The sequence below is a fragment of the Pinus tabuliformis genome, chromosome 9, assembly GCF_031772625.1.
Source record: "Pinus tabuliformis cultivar Carrire ecotype Pingquan chromosome 9, CPIR1, whole genome shotgun sequence".
Classification (NCBI taxonomy): Eukaryota; Viridiplantae; Streptophyta; class Pinopsida; order Pinales; family Pinaceae; genus Pinus; species Pinus tabuliformis.
Genome location: NC_142307.1, coordinates 1957138541 through 1957155801, shown reverse-complemented (window position 1 = coordinate 1957155801; position 17261 = coordinate 1957138541). Strand labels below are relative to the sequence as shown.

At 33.8% G+C, this 17261-nt stretch overlaps 2 protein-coding genes across 8 annotated transcripts in view; both read right to left on the bottom strand.

The window, feature by feature from the left end:
- Positions 1–9069: 9069 nt before the first annotated feature.
- The window catches only part of LOC149156820 (cell division cycle 20.2, cofactor of APC complex-like), a 97223-nt gene continuing 89031 nt past the window's right edge, over positions 9070–17261 (bottom strand). For 4 of the 5 annotated variants that reach the window (XR_016262360.1, XR_016262353.1, XR_016262357.1 and 1 more), the window contains one exon: positions 9070–10233. The gene's annotated coding sequence lies outside the window, so the exon portion shown is untranslated. Of the gene's footprint in view, positions 10234–11308; positions 11395–17261 lie in introns of those variants that run through there. The other variant, XM_089438629.1, reaches the window with a different exon arrangement.
- Positions 9977–14402, bottom strand: LOC149156821 (cell division cycle 20.2, cofactor of APC complex-like). Of its 3 annotated transcripts, none has more exons than XM_089438626.1 (7): positions 14280–14402; positions 12911–13207; positions 11966–12235; positions 11291–11869; positions 10911–11199; positions 10673–10802; positions 9977–10551 (listed from the first exon to the last, which is right to left on the bottom strand). In XM_089438626.1, the coding sequence occupies exons 1-5, from the start codon at positions 14385–14387 to the stop codon at positions 11053–11055; spliced, it is 1401 nt and encodes a 466-aa protein (XP_089294752.1). In that variant the 5' UTR covers positions 14388–14402; the 3' UTR covers positions 9977–10551; positions 10673–10802; positions 10911–11052. The 3 variants fall into 3 exon arrangements, with proteins under 3 accessions (XP_089294752.1, XP_089294754.1, XP_089294753.1); XM_089438628.1 differs by lacking the exon at positions 14280–14402 and adding an exon at positions 13421–13521; XM_089438627.1 differs by lacking the exon at positions 14280–14402 and having other exon boundaries at positions 12911–13350.

Below are 17261 nucleotides of genomic sequence, written 5' to 3'. Positions count from 1 at the left end.
CAAAAAAACCTTATTAGAATCATCAAGCGGACTATAGACCATAATCATAGGAATTGGCATGAAGCATTGACATTTGCTCTTTGGGTAGATAGAATAACACATAAGACCTCAATTGGTTCTTCTCCTTTTGCTTTAGTTTATGGAAAAGAAGCAGTTCTCCCGACAAACATAGCAATCCCATCTCTCGCCCTAATGCAATTTATTAATGAAAATACTTCCTCTTCTCTTCAAGCAAGACGATTTCAAATCCTTAAGCTTGAAGAAGCAAGAGAAAAAGCTAAAGCCACTCATTCCCATCATCAACAATTGGTCAAAGCCTCTTTTGATACAACCTCTGTCAGTCATAAAACCTTTGAAGTAGGTGCTCTGGTTTTGAAATGGGACAAAGCACATGAGGAAAAGGGAAAACACACGAAATTCCAAAGACTGTGGCTTGGACCATTCCAAATCATTGAGAAAATTGGTCCATCAAGATTTATTTTACAAGATTTGTCAGGTGGAATTGATTCCTTGCTCGTTAATGGGAAAATTTTGAAAAAATACTTTTCCTAGAAGACAATGTCTTCTAATTTTGTATCATATTGTCTTTAGCATTCTTAGGAAAATAAAGGTGAACTAGTATTTACTTTTGGCTTCTCAAAATAAAGTCTCTGATAATATTTTGATTTTTATCTTCTATAAGTAAGAAAAGTTAAAGAAATAATTAGAGCATTTGAGTATCAAAGTGAACCTTATTTCTTTGGAAAAAACTTAACCTTGCTAAAAACACTTATTCTATGAACAAGCTCTTATCTTTATAAGGTATAGATGTTTTGCTATCAGTCAAGAAAAGAATCTTTAAACTAGTAAGGACTTTTTACAGAAGGGTATCTCAAAACTCTATTATTATCATCCAAAGCTCTTAAAAAAGGCCAATGATTCACCCCATCTGATAAAATTTTCTTTTTTAAGAGTGTAATTCTAAAATATGCAAAACTTAAAAGATAATAAGTCTCATTACGAGTTTGTTTACCATGATCATAGGGGAATAATTAAATCGATATTACCAAAACTTCATATCAAAACAGGGTAATAGCCAATGATCTAATCAAAGGACAAGGGGTCTCACCAAGAGCCAACTTATTCAGTTTAGTTACAACCAGTGAATGGCATTGTCATTATTGGGTTACCAAGCCTAGACAATGTCTTTTAAGAAACTTGAAAAGAATAATTACGTGAAAGGAAAAAACAAGGTCTAAATGAGAAAGAAAGCAAATGAATATCATTTTGAATTCTGAAAATTGCTTCAGATGGGACAATGAATCATTGTTGGTTAAAAGATAACCCTGCCGAGGCTATGAATGCCTGCTGGCAGCAGAGGCTCTATCTGTGATAAATGAGTAAACAACAAAAAACTAATATGTAGAAGACACATGCTATATCTATTTAAATCTTACTATTGACTGATGCAAACATTTGTATTTTTATCACTACAATAGTAAAGTAGTTGAGTAAATATATTGAGCGAGTGATTATGATTTCAGAGAAATGTTGTTTAGTTTATAACTCATGTAATTATTATTCCTATAACTCTTCTAATTTTGAAAGTTTTAGAAATTAAAAAAAAAAAAAAAACCAATCAGAGATAGTTGGTTCTCCGAAGTGAATCACCAATTGTTGTACTATGTAACAAACCCCCCATTTGTATGGAATAATAGTTAATATTTGACATATAAATGGGGACCCTTTTTAATTTTTTAGGCTTTGAAAATAAATCCCAACTCTACAAATTTCCTTAAAACCTTAGAATACAACCCATACTAAGAAATTTTATAGCAAATTGCGTTTCGCAATTTTCCATGTGACAATTATAAACATCTTGAAGAAAACCCCGAAATGCGATAAGCGATAAAGCCCCCGTTGCGATTTTCGGATCACAACACTTTAAGAACACGTGATCGCACTTCGCAAGTTGCAAATTAATACAACATGCCATCATGTCACCCCATAAAAATTTGCAAAATGGAATATTGCGATTTTCGTAATCGCAATTTGCATTATCTCCGAGAAATGTTATATGGAAATGTTTGAAAACTGTGATGCAGTGAATAAGGCATGGACCAAGGGAAGCTACTGAGTTTTAATGAAATATTAAGTGGTTTGACAGAGTAATTCATGTTTGGTAGCTCGAGGAGATGAATTGATGTTTTCAAGTTATGGCTAGTTAAAATAGAAATCACATTCAAAATACTCCCATGATTGAAAGTCATTTCAAAGAGCTCTCAGCCTTAATTACCCTCTATTGTATGCATTGATATATCCCTTTCGTTTCAGGCAAGCTTCCAAAGAGATGTCATTGCGGAAGGTAATGCAAAAGCAGAAGCAACAGAGCATTTCACAGTCCGAGGTTTCAGAAATGTCGCTCATATTTGATGATATAGTTTGCAGTGCTGACGCGGGAGCAACGACATGGGAAGTCATCTACAATAGGCTTAAAGATGAGTGGCCCAAAATTATTGTCACCAAGGTGACAATGGACTCAATAAAACCCTTCGAAGTTCAATTCAAAGATGTTTCTTGCTCCTTTCTTCACAGAATAGGAGGAAGAGATAAAATACTCCCATGCACTGATATGATTAGATGGGTGGTGGAAAGTCTTAGTATAGAAGACAGAATATTCTGGAACTCAAAGAGGGAGATAATGGGGTCATTCAAAGCTGAAGATTTGAAACATATGTATCATCTTCCTGACCCTTAGGACATATATGAAAAAACATTTCTGGCCAACTTCGAAAAGCAGAATGAAGAACCCTTCAAGATGATTCAGGGCTGGAGAGTCCTAGAGAACAAGTTCAAATATGATAAGGCGGGTATGTACCCCATTGCTTCTTTAGTAAATCCCCATAACTATGCAGCTTCTATGTTATGTAGATTATATGAATTACCTAATAATACCATGTTCTCCATAGAATGGGCTCCTTTAGCTGATGCTTGTGTCAATTCCCATATAATGAATTGGGCCACTATCCTATCTGATAACCTAGCTACTTTTGTTTCCGAATGTCGCCAAAATAGATCCACCTCCACAGAGTACCTTACTCCATTTTATTTCAGTGCCTATATCATCGATGCCATATGTTTCTGTACTAAGTTTCCAATCATGGGTTGGAAATGGACTCTACAAGACCCTTACCCCATTCATCTCAGTCACAAACAGATGTGGGTCCCATTTTATTCCCCATTTTTACAAAATTTGCCATGTTGTTATTTTACCATTACACCAATTGAGTTTTGATAAGAAAGCCCCCAAATTTTCTAAAGAAGCCACTACAGACCTTCTCGTAGTAAGCAAGTATTTTGCTAAACAATGGTTTATGTATATAAAAGTTTATGGCAGTACAATGGACCCACATGTACTCCCTTTGTATGTCTCCGACAAACTATTAGCTAGAGAAATACCTCACCAAATTGTTGGGAAGGGCTTGACCAAGACCTTGAAAGATAACAAAAAATCATTATGGCCACCCTTTTCCATCTGATGTGGGTATTTTTTGTTGGAAAACTTCAACCATGCAAACAAGGAATTACTAAGCTTAGAGAGCCTCAAGCTCCATGCTCTGCCTAAGAGGCAATTCGACCCGGAAAAAGTAGCACAAAATGTTACTACAACACTAAAGCTCAAACCCTATGTCCATGAAGCTCAACAATTCGAAGATCTTTTACAAAAAACTGAATCATTCGAACAAGCCTTCGATTGGGCGAAGGCAAATTTGAATCCTAATGATTTTGAAAAGTTTCAAGAATTTGTTAAGAGTTGATGACAAGCCTATGCCTAGTGCAACTATCAATAGTGAAGGGCCAAATTCTCGTATAGAATCACAGGTGAACACAACCCAGGATACAAGAAAGATACCAGAGACGGAGACTATAGCGGAATCCAACAGAAGGTCAGCCGAAAAACAGGTCATAAGTGACCTAACTAAAGATATCGGTCCCGAAGGCAAAACCAGCGATTTGGAGCAGGAATGTGACCAATTTAATAAAAAGCTCCAAGATACTCCCAAGAGAATAGATGTCAAGGAAACCCCAGAATGTCATATTCCGCAGCAGACTTAAAAAATTTCAAAGTCGGACCCAATGGATGAGCAAGTTAGAGTTAGTTGCTAGCTATGTGTTCTACAACCCACTGCATAAGGCTATAAGAAGAAGACAAAGGAAAAGAAGGAGAATAGAAACACCCGATATCGCACCTAGGAATGAACCGATGGACATAGTCTGGAAGGATATTCCTTCAACCCCGCTGAAAATTTAACTAGGCTATCGCAATTTACAAGGGCATATGCTATTGCAACCATGGATAAAGCCACATAGGTATCTATTTTGTTAAAGGAAAGGGAAGAGAGGATAGGGCAACTCAAGCAACAACTGGAGATAGAAAAAGAAAATGTGAACAAACAGGCTGCTGAACAAATAGTCCATTTGCAGAAGAGTATGGAAGTATTAAGGATAAGCCATGAAGCATACATCTCTGCAAAAACATGCAAATCCAACAGTTGCAAGAATCCATGGCAAAATATAAATATGTCCCTACTGTCGATGAATTCATCAAAGAGGCATTAGAGCTTATTTCCTTTCTATCAAAACATCAAGATCTTTTCTACAAGAGAATGTCGCATGTCACTCCTTATCTGATTACCAGTGATTATTTAACAGATAAGGTGATTGATCAGAGAACTAAATTTAATGATTTAAATATTAAGATTTCTAAATATTGAATGGCAAGAAACTGAAGAGGGAAAGAGTGCTAATCTGCCCGAGATTGAAGATACACATAAGGATATATTGTTCATAGATTGGGATGCACGGATCAAGCAGGCAGAGTTGGCAGTAGCGAGAGGAGCAGGAGTGGCTAAAAATATAATAAAAGTAGTCAACCACACTTTGCACGCTACCAACTTGATAAAAGAAGGTAACCTAAAGTCATTGCTAGATTTTAATGACTTGGATAAAAGCTGGAAGACAAAGGTGAAAAACCAAAGGGAGGCGATCACAAAGTTATCAAAGACTGATTGGGAGGCATATTGGCAATTCCTTGTCAAACTTCATAGCGAAATTATTATGTTGAATTGTTCACTCAATTCAACACAAAGGATGTTGCCACCTCTCACATATGCCATTTTCGCAGGACATGTTAGGACACAATTCGGGGCACCTCCTCAAGTGAAACCAATAGCCGATATATGTGATCTAAAGGAAAAACTGGCAGACAACAAGACATATTTATAACCTCTGGTCATCAAATTACTTTTATTTTTAGAGTTAGTTGCTAGTTAAGAGGAAGGTTGTTTGAAACGTCAAGATATTTTGTATAAATCTATTTTTGAACTTTAGTTAGATAGTATTTATACCCTTCTCATGCATTTAGAGAAGGGTCTAGAATTTTATCAAAAACATTTGCAAAGAATGCACTTCTGTAAGTTTGTGAATAGATTATGGAACATGGTCATTACTTTTGATTATCAAACTACTTTCCTTTGTTGATGCACTATTGTATGCTTGGAGAATAATTTGATTTGAAGAAAGGAGTTGATCTATGTCATTAGTCAAATGAGCAGAACCTCACACATATGATAGTTTTATCTTGTATGATCAATTATGTTTTGTTTACTTAGTGATAACATTTCGTTTTCATGAATTATATATGGAATATGTTCTTTCTGTTATGTGTTAATTGCACTACTGTATGATGCTTAGCTGAAAGTATTTATTTTCATATATGATCATTAATATATGCGATATAGTTTATACATTTCTTTGACTAACTATTTAGTCAAAGAAATTTTATTTACATGTTATCATGTTTGTTTAATGCGTGAATGATCTTTATTATCACATGTCAAACATATACCTTTTTAGATCGCATATTGCACAAAATACCCCGGGTTTATATTAGATTAAGTTAGCTAGAGATTTGAATTCTAGAATAGGTCATTTAGTTATCATTATTCTTATTGCAATTGCTTGAAAACAACCCATTCTCATTTTCAAACCCACTATGGGAAACTAGTCCCATCATCCCCAATCGGAGCCACCACATCAAACGAAAAGGGAGTTGTCTTTAAGGTTCGAACCGGGTGGTTATCCCCCATGTTGGAGCAACAGAATTCTGAGGCTTCAACAGATCCCACTTCTTATTTGTCATGTATTGATTGTCTTCCCAATGTTATTGTGATGATTCTAAGTAGTTCCTCCCCTCCTTTTTTCCATAGGCTCTTCAGAGGTTCTTTGTGAATTGGATGGTTTGAATGCTATGCACTAATTCTATGCCTAAATTGATATTTACATAAATATAGTGGGAAGCATTACTTCCAAAAAGAAGGCTTACACTTCCAAAAAGAAGGCTTACACATTTCTTATAAGAACGTGCACCATTGCATCAAAAATAGGTATTCCATGTCTTAGAATTAAAAATTTATTAGCATACAAGAATGAGGTACATGTCATCTATTTATGCTAGACATGAGTTTTGTCACTACATCTAAATGCAATAAAATCCTAGTAAAGATATATAATCATATAAAATTACATAAAAATAGTGGGAAACACTACTTCCAAAAAGAAGGGTTACACATTACTGGTAAGAATGGGGCACCATTGCACTACAAATAGGCATTCCATATCTTAGAATTAAAAATCCATTAAGCATACAAGAATTAAGTACATATCATCTATTTATGCAAGACACAAGTTTTGTAGGCTACATATAAACACAATAGAATCTTAGTAAAGGTGTATAATCATATAAAATTACATAAAGATAGTGGGAAGCACTACTTCCAAAAGAAGGATTACGCATTCCTTGTAAGAATGTGCAACATTGCATCAAAAGTAGGTATTCCATGCCTTAGAATTATAATTCCATTAACATACAAGAATGAGATACATATCATCTATTTATGCTAGACATGAGTTTTGTCACTACATCTCGACACAATAAAATCTTAGTAAAGGTGTATAATCATATAAAATTACATAAAGATAGTGGGACTTCCAAAAAGAAGGGTTACACATTCCTTGTGAGAAATGGGGCACTATTGCACTAAAAATAGGCATTCCATGTCTTAGAATGAAAAATCCATTAAACATAAGAGAAAGATGTGCATATTATTATCGACCACATAAAATTACCTTAATGACATATGACATTATTTATATCTCTATTGATTAAAAAGAAATAGATGGATTATAGATGGATTGATTGGACGTAAGGGCCACCTCATATGCCATATACATATTAATACTATGAAAGAGATTAAAAAGAAATAGGCATTCCATGTCTTAGAATGAAAAATCCATTAAGCATAAGAGAAAGAGGTGCATATTATTATCAACCACATAAAATTACCTTAATGACATATCACATTATTTATTAAAAAGAAAAAGATGGATTGATTGGACGTAAGGGCCACCTCATATGCCATATATGTATTAATATTATGAAAGAGATTAAAAAGAAATGGATTGACTCGAAAGTAAGGGAAGGGCCACCTCTTATGCTACATATATATCAATGGATGTTATGGCTCCCTCTTATGCCACATATATATTAATGAATGTTATGACTCACAACTAGACCTTAATGCCATATCACATGATTTATATCTTTATTGATTAAAATAAATAGATGAATTGATTGCAAGTAAAGGCCACCTCATCTGCCATATATGTATTAATATTATGAAAGGGATTAAAAAGAAATGGATTGACTTGAAGTAAAGGAAAGACCACCTCTTATGCCACATATATATTAATGTTACGACTCCATGAAACCCTATCCATATGAACCAACTAGTTTGAAAGATAAGAGCATTCTTAATGCATACTCTGTATTAGGAGCATTGGAGATGATTGTCTTTCACTATGTAAATGTATTAGGAGCATTGGAGATTGACTTTCACTATGTAAATGTATTAGGAGCATTGGAGGTTGAATTTCACTATGAGATTAAATTTCAATATTTTAAAGTTTAGATGCAATAAATATAGCATTTTAAACATTTTGTCAATTTTTTTCTAAACATTCTTTAATCTTTCTTTACATAATTATAATATCAAATCATAATTTTCTCTTATATAACTATAACATAATTTAATTATTTTTCATCTAATCATAAATTAAATAAAAATAAATAGATAAATATCTTGTTTAACGTAATTTAAATAAAATATCCACCCATAAATTAAATTAAAAATAATATAAAATTAAAAATTAAAATGATTATTAAAAATTTAATTTCGATCCAGTCATCCATTCAATTTGAATAACTTGACATAACTTGACATGTACATCTCCTCAATAACCCCATCAATCTTCCCTAATACAAATGTTCAAAATGGTTCTACACCATCATCCAAAGGCTGAACTTAACTAAATGCATCATCCATTTAGCAGGGTTGACGGCGTCGAGACTTTTTGACATATGTTTTAGATTTTTCATTCTGTGCTTTAATGGTTTCTCCAGGGGTTCAGGTAATATATTATAAAAAATTTAATTTTATATATATATGAAAGTGTATATATTAATAAAAAAATATTAGTTAATAATATTTTTGAATTTTTGGTGATATCCTTCAACAATATAATAATTTAGGGTTCATGGCGAGAAAAATACAGAGCAATGGCCCGAACAATGCAGAATGCCCGCAAAGTAAGCGGGGGGAAGACGCCTCGCAAGCAGTTGCCAACGAAGGCAGATGAAGACGCCTCGCAAGCAGTTGTCAACGAAGGCAGATGAAGACGCCTCGCAAGCAGTTGCCAACGAAGGCAGATTGTAAGTTTTTGCACCAGCAACAGAAGGAGCGAAAAATCCAAAAGTAGATAATTACCAGTGAAGGTCACAATAATAATTTGTGATAAAATAAATAAAACAACTTGCTATGTTTATTTTCAGAAATTTTGTACTTCATTAAATCAATGAATTCATGAAAAATCATTCCACTGGCGTGAAAAAACTGCTCCTTTCACTGTGTTTGCTAAAAAAATTGGTAACTGCAGAGCTGTCGAGACACATCCAATTCCAAAATCTTCAGGTAATTTGAAATATAAATCATCTCCTTTGTCATGTGGTTCAAAAAGTTCTAGAACATATAAATACCATACAAAAGGGCCATAGTGAAAAGATGTTTCTGTTAGCACAAGTTCAACACAAACCCCTGGCAGGTAACGCATTCACGAAATACCTGCAGAATCTCTTTCTAGGATCTTTCGTAGCTATTGACCAGCATGGAACCACTGCTGATATTCTGCACATATACTAGCTCTACCATTATTTTCCATTTTAAACAACTGGCTTAGCAGTTAAAAAATCTCTGATGAGCAATTTTTAAGGTCTAAAACGTCAACACATCTTTGTTTATTTACATAATCTGCACTCACGAACTTTTAAAGACCCTCTCAAACATCTAAAGGAGTAACATTGCATCATTGTTCACCAATCTTTCTAGATGACTATGTACGGATCCAAAACCTGTTCTTCACTGATTAAAGACATTGGAGTATTGGAGATTTCAATTTTGTCAGCATATTTGTTAGAAGAGTGCAAGGCCCTTCAGTGCAAGTCCTTCCCTGTTAGAAGTTCAGTCCTTGGCTGTTTAGGTTTCAACAAACTCCTCCGCTTTGGTATCAACACCTGGAAATTTTTTAGGATGACGTCCCTCAAGGATGAAAGCTGTTTAAACAAACTCCTCAGAAGAAGACCCTTCAGTGCAAGTAATTCACCGTTAGATTTGTATCAGACCACATTTTTCAGTTGAGTCATTGATGAAAGCTGTTTAGGTATCAACAAACTCCTCGGCTTTGGTGACATTATAAACACCTGTGAAAATTTTGTGGAGTCCACCAACATAATGTGAAATACAAATCGGTCCACACTGCAAGCATTCTATTCACTGAGTTCTTCATTGCCGTCCTTTCCTGCTAGATTTGTCACTGACCACACTTTTGTTCGTTTAGGATGACGTCCCTCAATGATGAAAGCGTTTAGGTTTTAACAAACTCCGCAAACTTTGGTGGCGTTTAAAAACGCCTGGAAATTTTCTGTAGTAGACATCCACAGGTGCAGACGTCCACCAACACATGGCAGAGCTACAAATTCAACAAAGGCGATTAAGTGAAATGCCATACATAATCTTAATTAAAACGTAATGGATTTGTGTACTCTAGATGAACTAGATGAATCACATTCACTCTTCTTACCTGAGAAGTTGTCAAATTCTTCAATGCAATCCTTCACTACTATACCAAATACATGAACATGCTTTTGGTTGTTTAATATGCCCCTATGATAAGCAAGATAGACTTACAGTATCTTCAATATAACATAAGTCCATGTCTATTTGAATTGCAAGGAATGTAACAACTTATTCCTACAACAAAATCACTATGATACAGAGTATATTCGCTACTCTTACCTGAGATTACCCTTTCCATGTCAGACTTGTACATGTCCAGAACGGCATCTCCATGTACAAATCACATAAATTACATGTCATATCTGCAGAAACCTCTTGAACACTAAAAATGAATTCATGGAATTCATGAGTGGTTAGAGAACTGGTATAAAAGAAGGAAAAACAGTTATGTTAAACAAGATAGGCTTACAATGCCAGGGAAATGCAAGAAAATATTATCATACCGCCGATAATACCCATGTGATCATTCCTGAAGCGGAAAATCTGCTTAACCAATCTGCTTGAAATATATTTTTAAATCACCAACCGCATCTTTACTCTTGGTCCTCTTTAAGGTATTCAGAGCTCCAAAGACTTACCAAATACAAAGGTCAAACACAAAAACAAAGGAAAGACTGTCAGCACAAAAACAAATACTTTCAATACAAAATCCATTTAGCGATAAATCAATAGAATGAGTACCTCTGCCAGATGCAGCACTCTAGACGTGTGACCTGTTCTCTTATCTTAACCATATATGGATACCATAAGGTCAGCGGGTTCTGGCTAAATCCATGTGAGCAGATAATGGCCCTGTGCTCATTCCTGAACGAGTAAAATCTGCTTAACGGATATGCGTGAGATACATGTTAAAAGCACCAGCCGCATCTTTACTCTTGGTCCTCTTTAAGGTATCAGGAGCTCCAAAGACTTGCCAAAACCTAAGAGTCTCATCTCCTGCAGCCGATGCAACAGTGTACCCATCTGGACTCTGAAAATACAAAACAAAGGAAAGACTGTCAGCAAAAAGGCTAAGACTGTCAGCACAAACCCATTTAGCGATAGATCAATAGAATGAATACCTCTGCCAGATGCAGTACTCTAGACGTGTGACCAGTAAGCTCTGCTATCTTAACCATAGATGGATATTTCCATAAGGTCAGCTGGTTCTGGCTAAATCCATGTGAACTCAATAGCTCACGCTCATGCTTATTCCATAATAATGAGCAAACTTGAGAGTGAGTGTCAACGGTATTTAGGCAAGCTCCTGTATGAGTATTCCAAAACTTAATGCAGCGGTCAGCACTACCTCCACCTGATGCCAAAAGATTGCTCTGGAAAGGGCACCATGCCAAGGCTTTTACTGCAGCACAATGCTCATCAAGCCGGTGAAGATACCGAGTTGCAGCATTAGAGGATGACATGCTTTTGTCCCATACATGAAGTAAATTGTCATTCCCCCCACTTGCAAGCTGTTGGCCAGACATAGACCATTTCAAACCACACACTTCTTGCACATGTCCTGTGTATGTTTGAACAATGGAATCACGGATGCGGACATCATGATTAAATATTAAACCATCAAGGCCACCAGTTGTAAGAATATGACCATTCCAAGCAAGCGCACCTACACGGGATTGATGACCTTTCAAGGCTCTCAGCTGTGTTCATTGAAAAACATTACCAAGTGAATCAGATTCCATCTAGAAACAAATAATGAAACTGAAAATATGAGAACAAAAATTAATTTAATCTACCTGTCTATTAGATGCAGAATCCCATAGCTGTACAACAGAATTAGTCAAGCCAACACCGATATGTCTTCCATCAGGTGCCCATTTAACACTGGTTATTGGACCAACATCATCATCAACTGTCAGGAGCTCAGAAGTTGTGCTCTTGGAGGCATCCCATAAATAGACCGTATTGCTGAGGGCTATCGATAAAACGTTATTGGCACCCCAGTCCAACAGATTCAAGTAATAATCATCCACAAGCTCAGGGGCATCCAAAGTTCGCTCCGCAGACTGTAAAAATAAGGATAAGAAAGTTAAAAATAAAATACAAATGTTAAAATCAGCAACTGTCAATTTTTAATTATCTAGGTAACATCCTAACATCCCACAGGAGTGTGGTCCTGGGGCAAGCAGTGAGGTACTCGGGGGCTTGGGCTTGAATTAAGGCGGAGACCAGTGTTCCACGGCTGAGGTCAGTTGCAAGTCGTAAGTGATTGACGGCAAAGATACATCCTAGGGCAGCAGCTTTTCTATAAACAGTATTTCTTAAAAGAAAAATTATCTAGGTGACAAAAAGGCAGAACCCCTGCAGAGATAGATAGAGCAGTGGATCTCAATCATCTTGAATCCAAGAGAAACCCATTCAGAGACAAGGGAGGATTTGTAACTTGTCCAAATCTCAATCCCAACCTGGGCCGTTTGCTCAAATATCAAACTCTATCCATTACAAGCATTAAGAGACAAAAAACCCAAAAACGAAACATGAAACTAACATGGAAGTGTAACTGTGTAAGTTCAATATACAAAGACAGAGCCGTAAACTGGGGTTGGCTGAAGGATTTATCCAATTTCTGGAAACAAACCTAAGCAGAACACCTAGGACTGCACACAACCTACAAACCTACGCATAACCAAATATAAAAGTTCGCAAACATGGTACTAATTAGGGTTCTAGAATAGACATACCTGAGGAATATAACGGCGTGATTTACTGGATTTTGGCACATTATCAACAGCCACATTTTCAGAATAGAGGGACTGTAAATCCTCAGGAGGAGCAGGAGCTTTGCTGGTAAAGCTTAGAATCCTGTATTTTTTGGAGGCAATATCTCCATCCTGCAATAAACTTGCTGCAATCTCCCTCTTATAAGATTCCTTGGAGGGCGTTGTATAAACGCCATTATTATCATTTTCCTTCTCGGTGAGCAGATATCGAGCCACATCAAAATCCATGGATCCCCTGTGCGAAATAAACCTATCGCTCTGCAATAATAAAACAATACAAGATTCAAGGTCAAACACCATAAAACCCTAGCCCAATTCAGATTACATCCATGAAGGTCATATAACTTTGGAGAACATAATGTAGGGTATCAATCCTAATACACAAATCTATTCATAAAAGCCCAAACCTAATACAGAGTACATCCATGAGGCTTATATACAGTTGTTGGAGAAGAGTGTAGTGTATCATACATATTCATATACCGTAAAGCAGAAATATATTCATATACCCTGAACCCAAAACGGAGAACATCACTGTGGGTCATACAAAGTATGTATACACTGTATCTTATATCAATCCGAAAACACAAATGATATCCATAAGCACTAAAGCCCAAATCCAAAGTACTGTGTCCTACAAGATTCAAGGTCCACATCAATCCTAAACATCATAAAACCTTAGGGAAATACAAATTACATCGATGAGGGCTATCGTATCAATCCTAAAAAACAGAGATCTATTCATAAAGCCTAAACCCAATACAGAGTACATCCATGAAGGTTATATAAAGTTGGAGAAGAATGAACCCAATACAGAGATATATATTGAGGGTCATACAAAGTTGGAGAAGAATATATACGCTATATCTTATATCAATCCGAAAGCACAAATAATATCCATAAGCAGTAAAGCCCAAATCCAAAGTACTGTGTCCTACAAGATTCAAGGTCCACATCAATCCTAAACACCATAAAACCTTAGGGAACTACAAATTACATCGATGAGGGTCATATAATCCCTATCGTATCAATCCTAAAAAACACAGATCTATGCATAAAGCCCAAAGCCAATACAGAGTACATCCATGAAGGGTATATACAGTTGGAGAAGAATGAACCAATACAGAGAAATAGATTCATCAACCCTAAAAACAGAAAACTGTATCTTATATCAATCCCAAAACATATATATCCAAAAACAGTAAAGCCCAAATACAAAAGCACTGTGCCCTACACATCAATCCTAAAAAGCAGATGTATCCATAATTCCTAAACCCAATATAGACAAAACCAAAGAGGATTCATGTAGAATTAGAGAATACTACATTACATTTTGTCTTAAAGGTGCTGAATGCTCCTGCAACGGGCGCCTTTGCTCTGGTCTTTTGCAGGGTTTCTTAGCACTCACAGACACTGGCGAATCGAGGCTAGAATTCATATTTTACGTATTGAAAAAACCTGTAACAATGCAGAAACAAAACAAACAAACAAAAAACTACAGAGAAAAAGACACAAGTTAAAGCAAAATAAGGGCAAATTTGTAACTCAGCTGCCTCTAAGACAGATAGCCAAATTATCAGAGATTTGATCGCGAATATCAGTTGATTGTCGATCGCCAGCAGAGATCAAAGCAAAGAGATGCCCATAGATTGCAGGTACCAGGTGTGTTAGTAAAGAATAAATCAAATGTGAGAACAAAGAAAGTTTTAAATTTGAATTTATAGATCTGCAATCCAACGGTCAAAATATAAAAGCCTGATAATGATTAAAATATTCACATTGTGATCAACATTAATTACCGTTCAATTGGAAAAAATTGTACCTGTATCACGTGTTCTCAACGGGATGATAAAACGCGTAATCTAAACAGTTCACAATTTGCGGGGAAAACCATAAAAATTTCGGTAATTTAGTGAAATTTTTTGAAAATCTGAATTACAGCGTCAACGATTTTGGGTGACACATGATTTTTTTTAACTGTGCTGAATTAATTTCTACCATAAAAAGATTTAAACCCTAATAACTTCCAAATTACCATATTAAAACTTATGAATATTGTGCATTTTGTTTCCATTTATGGTTTAGATATTTTTCTTCCAATTCCATAAAATGGTAAGTAAATAAAAACCGTTAAATATAAAAACCGTTAAATATTTTTTAATAAAATATATTTAATTTGTATAGGAATATTTATACTAGTTAAAAAATAAAAATATGATTTTTAAAAGGAAATTTGAAGGTTGAAGATTAAAAACATTTTTCTTTAGATTGTCCATTTTATACTCAGTGCTCACATTGGATTTAATTTTCCAAACATCTCAAACGATTAACCTACTTTGACATTTTTTAATAATAAAAATAAAAAGTTAAATAATTCTATTTAATCTCCTACTTTTTTTAAAGTCCTTTAAACTATTTAAACCTTAGTAAACATTAATCATCATTATCATAATTATATATAATTAAATTTAAATATAAAATTTGGTATATAATGGCTATGAATATTAATTATTATTTTAATTTTATATATATAGTCTAACAAAGCCGGACTTTAAACTATTTAAACCTTAGTAAACATTAATCATCATTATCATAATTATATATAATTAAATTTAAATATAAAATTTGGTATATAATGGTTATGAATATTAACTACTATTTTAATTTTATATGTATAATCTAATAAAGCCACAATTGTGTTTAAAAAATAGTGGAAAAAAATCAATTCAAAGATAATTAATTTTAAAGATAAGGTTTTTTTAAAATGAAAAGACAATGTTTTAAAAGCTAACAACTTTATTTTAAAGAAAAAAATATTAATTTGAAATGAAAAGTAAAACTAAATATTAAGAAAAATATAAAGAAGTATTAATGATATGATCAGAAGATACATATCAAATATTTAATAATTTTAATGATATAAAATAAATAATTTACAATAATTATAATTAAAAAAACAATTCAAAGATAATAATTTTAAAGATAAGGGGTATTTTTTTAATGAAAAGACCATGTTTTAAAATGTGAAGGATAAAAGTATAGAAAGTTAGCAAAGTTATAATATATTAAAAGAAATAAAAAATATAATGCAATTTCTTTTTTGTTATAGAGTTAAAATAGATCAAAGTTGCAACAACCAAAAACTTAGAAAACAAGGATTTTATAATATTGTTTCTATTTCTCTTTGGTTGATTATATATATCTAATATGTTCCAAATTAAGATTTCAAATTACAATTTTTTTTAATTAACCATAGCTTCCATTTTGCCACATTTTCATAGTTTTTTTATATTTAAATTATACAGTAGGTATTTGCTTGTTTCTTCTTTTAATTAGATGAAATTGTAATCAAAATTATTAAATATTTTTAATTAATTAATATTATATATATATATGATAAAAATAAAAATTCTAGAAAAAAAATTTCACAAAACTTTAAAGAATATTTTCTCACACATGTACATTGGTAATTTAAATAAATTTATTAACATAAACTTGTTATATACTAATTTCTCCATGTTAAACTATAAAAATTACATTAAGAAAATTTAATTTTTTTATAACATAAAAATATTTCAAATAAAAATAAACTACAATATAATGAGAAAAACATCATATTAAACATAATGGAGATAAATAAATTGTGAAATAAATTTACAAATATTTGAAACAAAAAGAGAGTTAAAATGACATTATTGGCTAGGCTATGTCACTTTTTCCTTTTCATGAAAATGGCATGTTTGAATGAATGAACTGAAACAAATTTAAAAATATTTGAAACAAAAAGGAAGCTAAAAAAGAAGGGGTATTGGTTTGCCTTTCTTATGAAGATGACAATCCTCATATATATGTAAGGATTACTAATCACTACCCTTCAAAGACAAAAATACATACAATATCAACTTCTACTTCATTAGTAAAATTTCCGCTAATAACAAATTAAAGTTTACACTACTTAGTAAATTTTGGCTCTAATCCTTATTCACCCATCAAAAGAATATGGTAGATAGATAGATAAGTAGATAGACTTTATTGGACCTTACATGAGAAAAAAAGGGTCATATGGGACAATAAGGCTTAAAATCTTTGCACCAATTTCCAAACAATAAATTGTGACAACAAATAAAGCTAGTGGGTTTACTAATGCCAACCCCAAATCATGGACTTGGCCTACTCAACTAAATCTAGTATCCTTTGCTTTACATCAAGGGCTAGTATGGTGAATTGTAGGAGAAACATTGCTCATTTTTCGACCTCCCCATTTCCACATACTTGTCATAACATTTCCTTCCATGGTTCCCTTTAGATGTTC